Raw genomic sequence first — 17,333 nt, 5'->3', positions numbered from 1 at the left:
GGACTGCCTCCCTCTAAAAATCTTCAAGGTAATAATAGGTAAAATCTGTCTCAAATGGTTTAGATATGTTGTCCAGTCAGCATATGGCAATTGAGCGCTTGAAATGTGATTAGCACTAATTGAGATGTGCTGTCAGTGTAAAATTCACAGGAGATTTTGAAGACTGACTTAGTCTGAAAAAAGAATGTGAACCATCTCACTGATCGTTTCTATACTGATTATGTGTTGAAACAGCAATATTTTTATATATTTGGTTAAACAAAATATAATATTAAGATTAATTTTACCTATGTCTTTTCACTTTTTAATGTGGCCACTAAAAATAGGCTTTCTTTATGGCTCATATATATTTCTGTTCAACAGTGTTAGTTTAGATAATTACTTACTAAGAGGCAAAAGATTAGACCTAGGTACTTCTCACTGACCTGTGAAGTTGTAAGAGTCTATGATTTCTCCCAGCAGCCAATGTGATTTAATTTAAAATTCTCACAATTTCAGAAAATAAAAGATTAGTGAGGGTGCATGAAAACATGCTAGATATGTCCCACTATTAACATGGCTGACCAGGTCAGGACCTTTACTAATTTATAGTCAGTTATATCCTCCTGCTCTGCTTAGCAATCTGATATCTTGATTAAACGGACAATGTTTTTTGAAATGAGGATGGAAGTGGAGAAAGATATTGGGGTGTGAGTCATTACTGGTGATGATACCCAAACCTGAAATTAAAGAGCAAAGGCTAAGAGCTTGTAAGGAAGGCACAGATCTGCTTGGACCTGCCATCTGAAACAAGACTAAAATGAGAGCATGCACATGTGCATACAGATACACACACACACACACACACACACACACACACACACACACACACACACACACACACACCTGCCTCCCCTGCCTTTTCATTCAAGGTTTCCAAAGATAAAATGACCTAGTTTCATAACCTCATTTAAACCAATCCCACATGAAGACTCCTGCTTCCCTAATCTTGTCTCTGAACCAAACAGTGAGGCAGTGAACCCACTGTGCTATGTTTTACCTGCCCAGAAGAAAGCACTCCTTTTCTTAGCATCGTCAACCAGAGGAAAGGAAAGGTGGTCTGGATTTAGGATGTGGGTTTGTTTGTGTTGAGGCTCTGTTTTCCACAGCCCTCAGCCTTGGAGGAAATTTTCCAACGAGGAAGGCAAAAATGAATTGAAATCAAGGATGCTATGTCGAAAACCAACACGCTTTTTAAGAAGGATCTTGGTGGGTTTTTTTTTTTTTTTTGCGTGATGTGGGCCTCTCACTTCTGTGGCGTCTCCCGTTGCGGAGCTCCAGACGCACAGGCTCAGTGGCCACGGCTCACGGGCCCAGCCGCTCTGTGGCACGTGGGATCTTCCCGGACCGGGGCACGAACCCGTGTCCCCTGCATCGGCAGGCGGACTCTCAACCACTGCGCCACCAGGGAAGCCCTTGGTGGTTTTTCTACCATTGCTTTGAGAGTTGTTTAGACAGTGTAATGGGCAAAAGCAAATTACAGAACAGAGGACACAGAGTGAAGACCCACATCCTATGCTCTCTGCTCTAACACTAAAAACAGGGAAGAGATCTCCACGTCCAAATTAAGTCTCCGTTGCATGGGAGGCATGTGACATTTAAGAAAAGACACACATTATCTGTGCAACAGACTCACTTCGAAGTGGGCTAACTCGCTCTAAACTGGAAGCTTGGATTCCAGCCCAGGAGATGAGACTATTTTTCCTTTTTGAGCATTACTCCCTTCCTTTCTAGAAATTTAGCTTGTTTTCCCCAAAACTGGCTTGGCTGACGTTCATGGCATGGTGTCAAAGGGAGCAGCCCCTGTAGGTTGTCACCATGAAAAGGAAGAGAGGATACCATTGGGAGGAATAGGAAGATCAAAAACTGTGTGTGCTTTAAGTCTTAACACAATGCACCAGATTAGGAAGGAAATTTAAGAAGAGTTACTTGGGACTCAATAGCATACATCCATTTATGTGTCAAACAGGTTTGTTTGTTTGTTTGTTTGTTTTTGCGGTACACGGGCCTCTCACTGCTGTGGCCTCTCTGGTTGCAGAGCACAGGCTCCGGACGCGCAGGCTCAGCAGCCACGTGTCGCGGGCCCAGCCGCTCCGCGGCATGTGGGATCCTCCCGGACCGGGGCACGAACCCGCATCCCCTGCATTGGCAGGCGGACTCCCAACCACTGCGCCACCAGGGAAGCCCTCAAACAGGTTTTTGACTTGTGTCTACCAAAGCCTTTCAGGAACTGGAGATAATCTGAGTGCCCACCAACTGCCAGCGAAATGTCCCTTTCTTGCTGACTGAGCAAAAAAGCTGTACTCAATTCGTAGCTGACATCTACTAGACAGCTACCAGGCCTATGATACTGTCCACTCTGAAGAAGATAAAAGAAGCAGAAGACATTGCTCCTCCCTTCAAAGTGCCTGAAATCGAACTAGGACCTAGAATAAGAAATTCAACCAAAACCCACAAATTTGGCTCTAAGACATGCACTATGGGTAGAGGTTTCATGAGGGATCAAAACAGAAAGTGAATAAAATAAACAGAACCAGTTCAACCAAAAATAATGAGCATAGCCTGGCTGAGAGCAGGAGCGAAGTCTCTGTAGCAAAGAGTCATTTTCACCTTGGGTGAAACTGACTGTCCACTGTAGTCAGTAGAAAAGCCAGGCTCTGTACTGAGGCCTGATCTGGCTACTCCTCATCATTAAGGCTTCCATCCCTGCAGGGAGGGGAGGGCCTGTGAGCAAAGGTCAGCAAAGAGTCATCAAGGAAATGACACTGTGTGGGGCAGAGAATCCCGTAAGTCAAAATAAACCATTTGAGTAAATCACAGCGAAAGAGAAGTTTCTGGACTTCAAGGAACAGACTAAAAAGAAGACAGAGATAGTATATATCACTAATTAGGGAAATGAAAATGGAGTACTTCGAGGAAATTCTTCAGTTCATACACCCAGAGCATAAACTGACTCCTGCAATAGTCCTCCCACAGCCACAATGCACAGGTGTCTACAGTGCAGGCTCACCTGGGTCTCAGGCCCCCCACAAGCAGGCCACTCCTCAAAGCCCTTTGCCAGAGGATGTTTAAGAAACAACTGTGCCCCTTCTGCAGACTTTGGTACATACTAGAGTCAAAACGGGGCCCTCTAGGTATTCTACAATGAGTAGAAACTTGGGACTAAGATCCAAATTCCAGGTTCACCCTGATTGATCTCCAACTTCAGATGCACCATAAACAGCTTTTGCATCTGTTTTCTCACTGGTGAAATGAGGAGAGGGGAGGTGACATGAGTCAGGGAGTCATAGTACTATAGGCCTTTGAGACGACCCTCAACCCCTGAGCCAAGCGGTGATGGAGCAAAGAGAATCTCAACCCCAGAGTCAAGGGGGCAGAACACAGAACAAGGCAACTCTCCACAGCCCTTCTCCACCCCTGTTATGCCAGAAGCATCTCTTAGCACTGCTGGGGCCCCTTACCTCATCAAAGTCATGAAATTAAAGTTCCTCCTTTTTTACCTTAATTTTTGACTTTCTGCCACCCTTCTCATATGGGAGACTCTTAAGAGGCTCCAAGCCAAATAAGTGATCAATAAATAGTAACAGTAAATAAGTAAAGATTGATCGTTTTAGGGGCTTCCCTGGTGGCACAGTGGTTAAGAATTCACCTGCCAATGCAGCGGACACGGGCTCAATCCCTGGTCCTGGAAGATCCCACATGCCGTGGAGCAACTAAGCCCGTGCGCCACAACTACTGAGGCTGCGCTCTAGAGCCCGCGAGCCACAACTACTGAGCCCATGTGCCACACTGACTGAAGCCCACGCGCCTAGAGCCCGTGCTCCACAACAAGAGAAGCCACTGCAATGAGAAGCCCTCGCACCGCAACGAAGAGTAGCCCCCGCTCGCTGCAACTAGAGAAATCCCGCGTGCAGCAACGAAGACCCAACACAGCCAAAAATTTAAAAAAAAAAAAAATTTTTTTAAGATTGATCATTTTAATGTATTGAGTCCAGAAAAGTGGGCTGATAGAAGGAGAGCAGTGGTCACGCTGCTTTTTGGTAGAGAAACAGACAAGGGAGTAGAATAAAGAGAATGGTAGTAGGTCAAGCCAGAGGACTAGTCTTATACTTTAAACAGAACAAAGAAAACCCTGGTTTAGCTTCTTGAACAAGCAGGCAAACTATAGTAACATAAATGAACTTGGTGTAAAGCACTTAGGTTAGGAAAAGCCAAAAATTTAGAAGCAAGGGTAAGTCTCAGCAAAAAAAAAAAAAAAAAAGTCATTGAAATGTTTTTAACAATCTGCTTCTTCCTCTCTTCTGAGAAAAATCTTTTACTTTTACATGATTGTCTTAAGGAAGTATCAGGCTGGCTTCTGTTTGCTAACGGCAATATTAGCCCACAATTACAGGTTTTTTTTCAGAGTCACATCTTACAACTCCTTCCACATCAGATCTCTAAATAAGCCCTCAGATGGAGTGTCTTCAGAAAAGGCTTTCCATTTTACCTCCACTGTTAAACATCCCCAGTGTGTTTTCCGCCACCATGATAATTCATCAGGCCACCAAGACAGGTTAGCCATAATCAAAGGGGCTGAAGGATTAAAGATCAGCTACGCACCCCAGCCGTACTTCCTATTTGCTCTTCCTGAACTGTGTACTGCAATTCACCCACCACTAGCCAAAAATACCACTGTGATGAAATGTTAGAGTACACACCTCTCTAACAGGAGTCAGAAAAATAATACCTTCTAGTCAAGCTCTGGCTCAGGAAGGAAAATTCTTTCTAAGAGCATTTTCTGGTAACTCTTTCCAACAACAAATGGGGATGGAGCGTCCTTCCTCACAACCCCAGTGATGCTCTCTGTACCCCTCTACTCTAGCTGCTGCCGCCCTGTATTCTAGCTGTCAAGGTCTCTTCTGCCCATGGCATTCTAAGCTTCCTGAAGGCAGAAACCATATCTTCCTCACCTCAGAATCCTAAGGAACTAACACAGGTTCTAGAACGAAGCAGGTACTCAACAAATGGTGCTCAATCAACCAATTCATCAATTACTTTATTTCTGAATAGAAAACCTGCCGGCTATACGGTTTACAGAGAACTTTCACACCCATTGCCCCATTTGATCTTAACAACAGCCCCGAAGTCCCCCTTAGGGAGGGGTCACCATTGTCCCCCTCTACCAATGAGGACCCTGAGGCTGAAAGAAATCAAGTGACTTGACTAATGTCACAAAAGGGGCAGAGAACTGATTTAATGGATGTTTCTATCTAAATGATATAAACTCTCTCTCATTAGAATCTTGCATCTCAGATAGGATCCTACTACTTTGGATCAGTGGATTTGGAACACCATGGATATTAAACTAACTTTTTGGGGTCCCTGTAACACACTCTCATCATTGGCCCATGCATATCCCTTTTTTATTTAATTTACCTGTTTGTTTATATATTTAATTCTTTTTTAATTATGTAAGCACTACTGTAAATATATTCTACACTCTCTTATGGTTTAAGAGTTTATTAAATAACTGTCCTGAAATAAAGGGAAATTCGAGGAGAGGAACAGTCTTCCTGAACACCATCTCAACGTACACAGGTGCTACTGGAGCACTCAGACTCCATCAAGGAAGAAGTTGCATTTCAATTAAATTCCGTCTTTTGCCAGGTACTTCATACATTGCATACATTGGTATGTGTCCAGAGTATAAAATAAGGATGCTAGTAAGTGTATTCTTGGGAAAGAGGGAGAAATATTATAGTATTAAAGGACATTAAATCATAGCCTATGTGCTAAAAATAAAATTGAGTTTAAAAGTTCCTCTCCTTCCCCCCACCCTGCCATAGTCTTTCTTATGGGATGAAAAGAACACGGATTATTCCCTCTGTTCAACTCAACCAGAAATGCTAAACAAGATTCATCATTAAGAGCAGACTGGCAGAATCTCAGAGCAGCCCTCCTCTAGCTTCACACTGTTTCTTACATTCCTTCAGAAAGGGACAAGGCCTTTCAGTCCACAGTTAAAAGTGTCTTCAGCCAAGAACTTGACTCACCGAAGACTCTCAATAAAAGAAATCCAGGTGGCAATCTTCAAGGTAACAGTTTTTGTAGATGTCTTTTGGGTAAAACATTAAAATCAGCTAATATACAGCAGATGCAAACTATTATATATAGAATGGATAAATAACAAGTTCCTACTGTATAGTGCAGGGAACTATATTCAATATTCTGTGATAAGCCATAATGGAAAAGAATATGAAAAAGAATGTATATATATGTATAACTGAATCACTTTGCTATACAGTAGAGATTAACATGACACTGTAAATCAAGTATACTTCAATAAAATAAATTTCTTTTAAAAACCAGCTAATACACCCACCCCGCTGATCTGAGACCCATCTACCTTTGGGTTAGGGGAGGAAGTATAGCAAACAGGAGGACATGGAGTGCCTGGAATGGAAAGTGAGGTCATCCTCTTGCAGGAAAAGAATAAAAAAAAAAGAAAAAGAAAAAAAAGGACCAAAAAAGAAAAAGCAGCTTGAGCTAAGGAAATCAAACTTGGACTTTGTGATGTCGCTAAGAGTAAACTCTATTCACCATCAACTTGGCAGGGACCAATAAAGCATGTGCACAGAGGTACTTTTTATCTCACAGCTGTAAACCCAGGCAATAGTGCTTCAAAGGATTCAAGAAGTTTTTATTTTAGTTTTCAATACATCTGACTTATATAAAGGAGCTATGTCCTTAGGAATCTGAAAATGGAGCCAGGGCTTAGATACCCAAAGGTGGATCAGTGAACAATATTGAAAATTATTAAGTCTTGTTGGTAGCTACAGGAATCGTGAGGATGAGAGAGACACACATGCAACGGAATGATGTTGAAATGAAACAGCCGACACCTACACTCCAGTCCAGAGTCGCTCTGGGCTCCTTCGCTGGCCCGTTTGCCACAGGAAGGCTGAGGGGATGTGCAGGAACCAGGTGCTGCAGGCCCGCCCTGGAGATTGCTTTCCTGCAGCAAGAAGAAACACAAAGAAAAACCAACATCAGAAGGTAATACAGAGCTAACCAGTTCCCGTGGGGTAGAAGCAATGCCTGACTTAGTCTTCCACGTGTGAAGACCTTTGCAAATGTACTGGACTATATCTCTCTGAAGTGCATGGTGAAGACAGAGGGTGGCAGGTCTCAAAAGACAGGGAGACTGAGGGGACCACCTTAGGGTGATATCGCTTCAGGACCAGAAATTTAAATGTAAGCCCCTATTCAGGGCAGAGGGTGGAATGCAGGTCTCTGTGTTTACAGAAAACGATCGAAGGCTGGGGTGGTCCCAATTCTTAGACAATTTTAAAGCTGCCAGAGACTAAACAAGAAAAGCCGGCTCATGAGGTTTTCTATGGAAATTCCTCCATTTCCCATCAAAGAGCTCTCCAAGCTGGCTCCCGCCCCAAATTCAGTCTTATGCATCTCAAGAACATCCTCCCTTACCCTTGCAGAGGAATTCTACACATGGCCTGAGGTTCTAAATGGGAAAAGACCGATTTGCATCCTAGAAATCACACACACTGAAAGACCAATATCTTACCAAGGTCTGTGGTAAGAAAAATCCAAAACACATTGGTTGGACTTTAGGTTTGTTGAGTGTAACATAACAGAATTTGGGTCAGAAAGGAGCGAATCAATCAGGAGAGGTTGAGAAAGTCAGGCCTGACACTGGTCTACAAAGATGAGAAAGAAGAGGAGCTGCTTTCGCAAGCAAACATGACTGTTGCTGAGCAAAGGGAAGGGAGGAGGTAAGAGCCTAGTGGAGAAAATGAGGACAGCAAGATAAAGAAAGAAAGCAGAGATCACCCACGGAGAGCTTGTGGTATCATCATGAATACTAGAAGTCCAACTTCTGAAGAGCTCCATCAAAAATGTCAGACAATGGTCTCAAGTTTAAACAGGAGTGCTGATCTGTGGATTAACTAAGTGGCTCCCTGGATGGGAAGGGAGTGTTCCTCTCCGGGAGTGTCCACGTGTGCTCTGAGAATGATCTGAACTAGAATCAGGCGGGCCTTTGTGATGCTGCAGCTCTGAGTCCTGAGCGAGTCTGAGCGGGGTGTGGGGGGCAGGAATCTGCACTTACACATGCTTCCCAGGTGCTTCCTTCTGTCGCTAAAGTCTTGACACTGCTCGACGGTAGTGCAAAAAGATTTTAATCTAAAACGGAACCAGAGGATATGAAATGGAGAGTCTCACACATGTGCCCTCAGGCAAACAAAACATAAGAAATAAGAGACTGATTTCCGGTAAATGCCTGATTTACAGGAGACAGAAACATATCCCTCAATCAATGAACATTCGCCAAGAATCTCTCCCCATCCTCAAACCAATGAACTTGCTGCTTGGATTCTGGCTGGACTCTCCCCTCTTTGCTCTCTTTGACCATAAGAACAGTTCATCCGAAACCATCAACAGATTCGCCCATAGCTTACTATAGTTTGCGTGTCCCACATTGCACTTCCTCTGCTATTCCCATATAAACTCAATTTCTGGTCATTTGAGCTTGCTTCAGTTTACTTCTTTATTTAGGTTGACAGAGCAAGAGAGGGGGCACTAACTACCCCAGGCCTATCAAGGGGGAGCCTGAAGGAAAGCACCAGCCACTTCATTACCTGCTTTACTCGCATTAGCTCTCTGCAGCCTGTCTCATAGGATGTAAATACTACAGTAAGAACCTGCCATCTCTGACACTACACCTGCAGAAGCACCAAGTCCCCAGGGAGGTCCAGATGCTCATACAGAGGAACAAGGCTGCACACAGACAGTGAGATGGGGAGAGGAAGGCAGTGATGGCCAAATATATGGTGAATCCCATCATAACCCAGCAGAATTCAAGCTTTGTTGGACCCTAGAAGACAGATGATCTCCCTGTACTGTTCACTGATCTCTGCCAATTCCACCCATTCATGCAATTTGTAAAGATGAGTAAGATGAACAGCAGACCAAAACCCAAGGAAAGGCTGGGTAGAATCCAGAAAAGAATCCAGGATTGTATAGCCAGTAATCAAGGATCAAGTGTGTCTGAAAGTTCCACAAGTGTCCAGCCTTCCCCTTCCCCTTCCCCTTCCCCTTCCCCTTCCCCTTCGCTTCTTCTTTCTTCTTCTCCTTTCTTCTCCTTCTCCTTCCGTCCCTTAGTCCAATGTATATTCCATTTTGTTGAGCCATAAGGAAAGAACACTGGAAGATTCTTCTTCTCCTCCTTCTCCTTCTTCTTTTTTCCTCTCTTTCTCTACACAGGAAGTCCCAGAAACACTGGATAGGTCTTCACTAGTTGGAAGTGATCACATCAAGCTTGACAGTAGCCTATATTATGAAGCTCCCAGTACTGGGCAGCAAGGCAATGTACTTGCTTTATACAATCCCACAAAGAGTCATCACATGCTATGTAGGCCTTAAATGAAGACAGTCTGATGACACAATATTTTTTTCCCTCACTTTCATCAAGGCAAATAATTAACAACATCAATTTTGGCCCTTCACTCCAAAGTATATTCCATTTTCTTGAGCCAAAGGAAGGAACACCGGAAGATACTTATATGGTGAGTCTTCATCCCCCAGGCAATTTTTTCTCCACCTGAGTTCAAAGAACTTCTTTAGCATTTTTCATTAGTACTTTTCTCTGGCTTTGAAGGATCCTGTATGGTGATTCTGAGTCACAGTTTTTATCCCAAGAAAGCCAGATCTCTGTGGAGTCTGAATCTACAGGTTTCACTTTTGATTTCCTAACAGATACCACAACCTAAATGTAAGTGTTCTAGCAAAAAAAAAAAAAAAAAAAAAAAAACCACCAAATGGTGCCTAAGCACAAAGCCTTAGAACAGCTGAAGAATTCCTAAATCTTAGGTGAATGAGAAAAACATAAATCCTTCAGTTTTTCATGAACAGCCACAGAAAGTTGTGATCAGAAAAAAGAAAGAAGAGAGGAAATAAAATTCTGTTGTCATCAGTAGAAACCACAGGAAAAATGAGTTTAACTCATCAGAAGTTGGAGACTGACCACCAAAACCTGATTACTCTTGCTAATGAGGACTGCCAGCACATTGCTCAAAGAATCAAATCAGGATGCAAGGGATATATGTGTCTCTAGAAGAGCAATGTGGCTATAAGATAAGAGACATACTAACGTTTAACCCTGGATAAGCCCTGCAATGAAATTACAGTCAAATCATACTCTCTCCCAGCCTGTGAATAGAAAGGATTAAGTAAGAGCTTTTGTTGATTATTTATTCCTCATTGTGGATGCAAGTTTAAGGCTGGTTTTTTGTAACATTAATAGAAGAAAATCATATACGTACCACACATAGAAACATTAATTGGGGGGAAATAAATAAGAAACATCAAAGTGGCTGCCAGTTTGTAACTGTAAATGGGCCTCATGAAAGGACATTACATAAGAAAGAGAACAGGAAAAATACATAGAGGTACTACAGGGGGTGGGAGGTAACTTCTGATTATAGCTTTCCATTCTTCTAAATAACCGTGGGAGACAACTCTTTTTTTTCCAATAATTCATACGAGTATACACATTTTATTCCAAAATAAGAACGCAATTTCATTATTTCTCAGACCTCAAATAAAATTAGTATAAGTTATTTTTCTATTTGGATTCATCTTGGCTGCAAAAGACAACATTTAAGTCTGGTAGAATTCGATGCATGTTGGAGTGGTGGTTATGCTTCAATATGTTCCAGTAAAGAAATCAATGGGGTGTCAGCTTCTTGTTCTTTCCTCCTGCTCAGAATCCTCCCAAACCCACAGTCAGTAAAACTGTGAAATGCCAATGATTCCTTCTATTAATTTTACAACACTTTGTTGGAGGATGACTATAGTGGCAAAAAAAAAAAAAAAAAAAAAAAAAAGTCTTTGAAAAAGAGAAGCATGATAATAATGGTGAAATAGACATTAAAAGGAAATGTTCTAAAACGGAGTTTCAGGTGCACAAAGTCAGAGTTAATGGCAATTACCTGCCATAAGAGACCCTGAACATATTTAAAGTATGAAAGCCATCATACATTTTAAATAGCATTCTATTATTACCTTCACTTCATTCAGTAAGACTATAAACTCTTAAAGGACAGGGCTCAATTCATCTACTAATCTTGTTATGTTCTAGCCCAGGGGTAGACACAGCGTATATTCAATGAATGCTTTCTGAGTTAATGAGTGAACTTGACCAAGAAGCTAAGCAAAACACCTTGCTGATTAGATCAAGGGTTGAGAAATCTGATTAGGATGATTTGAATTATATCCCAGGCCTTGCGTTTCAGTGATATTCTTTCCCGAGAGAACCAGAAATCCCTCAAAGCTGCTCTTTAAAGATAAAGGTAAAGAGAGGTAGAATCCAGTGTTGAGAAGCCTGAAAGAACTCAAAACGGCTTTGTGATCAAAATTAAAATGGAATCTTTTGTTACAACATTTGTAAAGCGCATATGATACTGTTAATATTTTGGTAATGTATTTATCAAAAGAAACATGCAGCATGTACTCTTCATAAAGAGAAGCTTTTTTTAATTTATGGGAAAACACATAAGTAAGTGGTTATTTAGCCAGGATGCTCTCTAATTATCCATTTTGCAAATTTCTCTTAATTCAATTTGGTTCTCCTCTTATTCCAGGTTGATGTGGCTCCCATAATCAATCCACCTCCATCTTGCCAACTCCCTCTCCTAGGGATGCTACCTGTGGGAATAGAATGAGGACCCCGCCTGCTGGGAGGAGACACTCCAGCGAGTCAGGAGGTCCCCTAAGCCATGAAGTCTCTTAAAACAAGCAACTTTCACATTAAAGATTGGTGAACTCATCTCCTTGTTCTAGAAAAGGAACCAGCTGCCTCAAAAGTTACTCTGTACCTTGGTTTAACTCCCCAAGTACCTCAGCAAGATCTTACTTATGGTGCATGTTGGTGTTTTTCCCCCGATTCACTGGCATTAACTTTGCCTATATTCAGAGCAGCCCACAATTCTTCTAGGCTGATCCAGACAAGCTGCCTGCCATGCTAAGAAGAGTCAACTCAATAAAAAATTGTCTCACGCCCCACACAAATTCCAAATATCCCACCATAGATTTATGTAGAGGAACAAACCTTGCGTAATTTTTTGAGCCTAAATCTTAATTCATTTTACATATGAACACAGAGCATTTTTTGACGATCTTAATGTATATTGACATTTTCAGGAATATAATTATCATTGAAACAAAGGTTGGCTTTAGTTTCCTAAGGGTCAAAAGTCATTCAGAAAATCACCACTGGCATTGAATCTTCAACACGTTCTATCTGTATTACTCTACATTTGTAGCTGTTACTTTGACAGTGATTCTCCAACAGCAGTGTTCAACCTCTGCCTGCAGTGGGGCTTGAGAATCAGTCGATTTAAAGGCCTTCCAGGTATTTCTAGCATGAATCGTGGACTACATAGAACCACTGTTCTACATAGAACCACTGTTCTACATAGAACCACTGTTCTACATAGATGTACAAGCATCTGACCACTTCATTATGTCTGCTAATGTCTGCTAACATGACTAAGCCCTGGCATTTATATAATGAAATATATTTATTCATTCAACAATGTACTTACTACTGAACATCTACTTCATACTAAGCATTGTTCTAGATGTTTAAGATACATAAATGAATAAAGCATATATAAATTGCTGCCTCTGTGAAGCCTCTAGCAGGAAATACATTTTTCCTGGCACTGTTTCATTTTACATTTCTTATGTATCCCTCACAATGAGGTAGGTACATTTATGATCCCCTAATTTACAATTTAAAAAATTATAGCACAAAACGGTTAAGCTACGTGTCCAAGATCACACAGATGGGAAGAGGTCCAAGTGAGATTTGAATCGAGGCATCTTACTCCAGATATACATACTTAACCATTACACAACCCCACACTTGTATGAAATGGTGACAGCACATACTTACATAGCAAGAGAGACATAGGATACAATTAGCCTCTTACGATCCTAATTTTGTAACTGCCTCAATTATAAGTGTCTGATCTCCACAAGAAGAACGTAAGCTTCTAGAGAGAGGCCAATTTGGGAGGCATTAGATCGCACAGGTTGAGAACACACCCTACCTTACCCATCACCAGCTATGTAGTCATGTTGCTTGAACTCTCTCAGCCTCCGTTTCCTTCTATTTCAAATAAGAATAATACTATCCAACTCAGAGAGTAGCTAGGACCACTTTTTTTTAAACGTGTGCACGATACCTGGCACATGGCGAGCACAATAAATAATCCAAGCTATTGTTATTCTCTCACTCATCCTGGCTGCCCCCAAAGCTAGGTGCGTGGGAAATCTCTGAATAAATATGTGCTTTTTATTCAATTGCTTTCAAGTATTCCAGGTTCCCTGGACTCTTCTGTTCATTCAGTAAATATTTAACAAGCCTCCATTACGTGTCAGGCAGTTCAAAGGGGTTATTCAAACACGGGATCGTTCTCCCAATCACGGTAAATAATTCCACAGTTGCCAAAGGAATCATTCTTCTTCCCCGACTTGCCTAACTGCCTAGAGCAAAATTAAGCAGCACCACACTCTCCCCTCAGACAAATTTACCAACATATTTTTTTTTAATGCAATCCAAATGACATTGGAATTATTTCATTATATTCGTGTACATGAACGCAATACCAAAAAGGCATTTGTTTGTTTGTTTAATCTGTAAAGCAGACTGCTAAATGCCCCTGAGAACTTGTGAACCCACTGTTGGGATTTATTTCCCAATCCTAATTCATGATCAGCACATTCCTAACGCAATGCTGGCATGGGGTTGGCGTGGGATGTGGCAATAAACCTCATTTTTAAATGAGGCAAGATTTCTTTTACTGGGATTCTCTCAGGAGCTAATGATATTCTTCTCCTTAAGGTATTAGTTGAGGGGAAAAGTAAGCCTTGGGAATGGAGAAGAAGTAATCCAACTGTTTGGAATTGAATTGTGTTCTCCCCACCAAAATTCATTGATGAAGTCCTAATCCCCAGTATACCAGAATGTGACCTTATTTGGCGACAAGGTCTTTACAGAGATAATCAAGTTAAAATGAGGGCCTTGGAGTGGGCCCCTAATCCGATATGACTGGCGCCCTTATGAAAGGCAAGATTTGGATAGACACACACATAAGGAGAACGCCATGTGAAAATGAAGGCAGAGATCAGGGTGATGTGTCTACAAGCCAAGGAAGGCCAAGGATTGCCAGCAAACCACAGCAGCTAGAGGAGAGAGGCCTCGACCAGATTCTCCCTCACAGCCTCAGAAGCCCCCCCCCACAGGCCGGCACCTTGATCTTAAACCTCCAGCCTCCAGAACTGTGAGACAATAAATTTCTATTGGTAAGACGCTCAGTATGTGGTACATTGTTATGGCAACCCCAGCAAATAGACATGTTTAATAGCAAATGCACACATTTCAAAGCTAGGCCCACAATTTGGATTTACTATGACAGGGTTTGGTTAACTTCAAAATGTTGACTTCTCTCTTCCAATTGCCCCCGTGAAACTTTGGGTACCTTCCTATCATAATTCTACCCTTCAGAAACTAATAATACTTAAACAGAGACACATTCTTATGGAAAAACCACTGTCAAAAACAACATTCTCACACAAATGGTGAGCATCCGACAAAATTTTATTTAACTCATTAATGAGGTAACCAACAGGAGAGAAAAATGCAAAATCAAACTGTGCATAAGAAATTGTATATGACAAATTGACTATTTATAATAGAAAGGAAATGCCTAAATAGACTGCTAAATCTGCTGTAACAGTAGTTAACTTTCTGCAGGTTAATAAGACCTTAGCCCCTGTGGCATTAACTTTGGCATTAACATGATCTATAAAATCATGACACATCAGCTTTTCACAGGTTAACCTCTAACTTTATGGGGATATAAACTGCCAGCACCTCTATCAGTTGTGGATAATTAATCAACTCTACAGAGACAACAAAATGACAGTACCCAAGAGTATCAGGTAAGAGTCAGTTACTAAGAAACAAGGTTCTGCTTCTATTGGAGCAGGCTAATTAGAATATGCTCTAATAAAATAACATTTTAAAAACTCAAACAAGACCCCTTTTTCCATCGTCAAAATTGGGGATAATTTCATTCTCATCACTCATGGGTCAAACTATAAGTCAGAATTTGTTGTGCAGCTTCACATATGTCTGGAATATTCTGGAAAATCTCATAAAATACATGATCTTACTCTCCAGACAACAATAATCATAATCTATTGGGCACCTAGTATGCATTGGACATTATTTTAACCATTTTCTCTTAAGCTGGAAACCGACGTTATCAAGTTTACTGGACAGTTTGTGGGGGAGAGAGGGCAGCAGGCCTGGCAAAATAAGAAGCTGAACTGTGATGCGATTATAACAGAAACCTCAGCTGATCTCACATAAAGTTCTGGAGCCAGAATGGCCCTTCCAAGTTGTCCCAATTTCAAGCAGAGACAAGACTTTGAACCTCTGCATCAACCAGTCTTTGGTTATGGGCAGCCCCCTGGAAGGGCATAACATGGGCAAGAGATTCTTTTATGCTGGGGCAATGCCTGGGAACCATCAGCAGCCAGTACTCCTTGAAGCTGGAAAAATAAGCACCTTGGTCCCGAGAAGGCAAGTACGCAGCCACCCACGGCATCCACTAAACACCTCTAATACTCCTGACAAACTTACGAAATGGGTAATTTTATTATGTCCATTTTACTGATGGAACAACTGACATTAGAAAGGTTAAGGAACTTATATAAGCCATACAGCTCAGAAGTAATGAGGCCAAGACTGGAGCCCAGATGTCTGGTTCCAAAGGCTCCATCAATCTGCATTCCCTCTGAAAGAGAAAAGGAGGGAAGAGAAGGGAAGGCAAAGTAGGAGAGGGAGGGAAGGATGGACAAGATGGTACAAGGACTGGGCAGGCAGTGGCTTGAAGTGACCCATGAAATGCTCTGGTGTGGTGTGGGGGGTCAGAAGGACATTTTAAGAACACAGTCTAATGTCCACTTGGAAGTTGTATTGCTGTCATGGAAGTACGTCCTTTACCTCTGCCGTATTTCCCACCCGCTCTTATATCTTCAGAGAAGTCTACTCCTGGCTTAAACGCAGTGAGGTTTTATGAATGTGGAAATTGAAGAAGGGGCTGAATTTTACATCTAGGTCAATGAATATAGAATCGACTGCCTACTGGGATAGAAAGATAATCCGAAATTGAACAAATTTAGAAAAAGCATGAGCCTGCGAACAGAAATAACCTTAAGAACATAAGCCGTTTGGGAATCCACAGAATTTAGGGGAAAGAATTTAGATTTCCAAAGGGTTGTTCCCAGTAAATCTAGCAACAGGAAACGCTTGTCTTTACAGCCCCCCTCCCCATTTCCATGCTAGGACATTTCCCGACCTCCTTCAATTTTCCGTCATCCTGGCACCTTTGCTGCTTCCACCGCAATCTTGTTCAACTGGTAATGCCACTGAACAGATAACCCAACAGTTTTGCCAACTGAAAACAGTTTAGGATATTTCCCTCATAAGGGTATGTACAGTCTCTAAAGAGACTCATGGAAATGCAAAAGCCATCGTGATCCAAAGAAATGGAGTCAAAAGATATTCATAGTAGTTAAAATAATTTTCCTAAGCTACAATCCAGAATATTGTAAATATAGGTGGGGTGAGGGTGGGGTTAGAGGCAGAGACCTACTGCCTACTTTGAGACCAGCCCTAGGCATGATGGCTAGGTTTACAGAGAGGCTCAAGAGCATGTGTCTTCTCCACTTGTATCAGTGAAAGAAGGGTCCTGGCATAAAAGAGAACTCACCTCAGATGGTTCAGATGAAGAGACCTCCATAAAGGAATTACTTAAAAGTAAGGTTAGGGAATAAACCACTCCCTGATCTAGAGACTTACATTCCTGATCTCGAGACTTACAATAAAGCTAAAGAACCCAGGAATATGTGGTATTGAAGAAAAGAGATGTCAAAGCACCCAGAGACTAGAGAGCTGGTGAATGTTTGTCTTGGTGCAGTAAACCAGAATCAGTAACAAATCAGTGTACATCTCAGCCTTCTCTTTAGCAGACAAAGCAAGTCCAGGCTCATCAATCTCTTCTCACATTTCTTATTTTTCAAATCTTTTAGTCACATTTGCAACTCTACCAGACTTTCTCTGAAATCAACTTGGCTGTCAGCTGTATCTCTGGGTCCAAGGTAGAGGGCAAAGTACCTTATTTAAGGTCAAATAGCTAGTTGGTGGTAGAGCTGGGAAT

General features: G+C 41.7%; 1 protein-coding gene across 12 annotated transcripts in view; it reads right to left on the bottom strand.

Annotated features, from left to right (window-relative positions):
- The window catches only part of DGKI (diacylglycerol kinase iota), a 463,467-nt gene that overhangs the window by 286,980 nt on the left and 159,154 nt on the right, over positions 1-17,333 (bottom strand). For all 12 annotated transcript variants that reach the window (XR_010842070.1, XR_010842071.1, XM_059074881.2 and 9 more), the window contains exon 2: positions 6,928-7,036. Coding sequence is in view for 8 of the 12 variants with exons in the window: in XM_059074881.2 (XP_058930864.1) it covers positions 6,928-7,036 (109 nt within the window). In the remaining 4 variants the exon portion in view is untranslated. The remainder of the gene's footprint in view (positions 1-6,927; positions 7,037-17,333) is intronic.

This window comes from Kogia breviceps, chromosome 9, assembly GCF_026419965.1.
Source record: "Kogia breviceps isolate mKogBre1 chromosome 9, mKogBre1 haplotype 1, whole genome shotgun sequence".
NCBI lineage: Eukaryota > Metazoa > Chordata > Mammalia > Artiodactyla > Physeteridae > Kogia > Kogia breviceps.
This window is presented reverse-complemented; position numbering and strand designations above follow the sequence as displayed.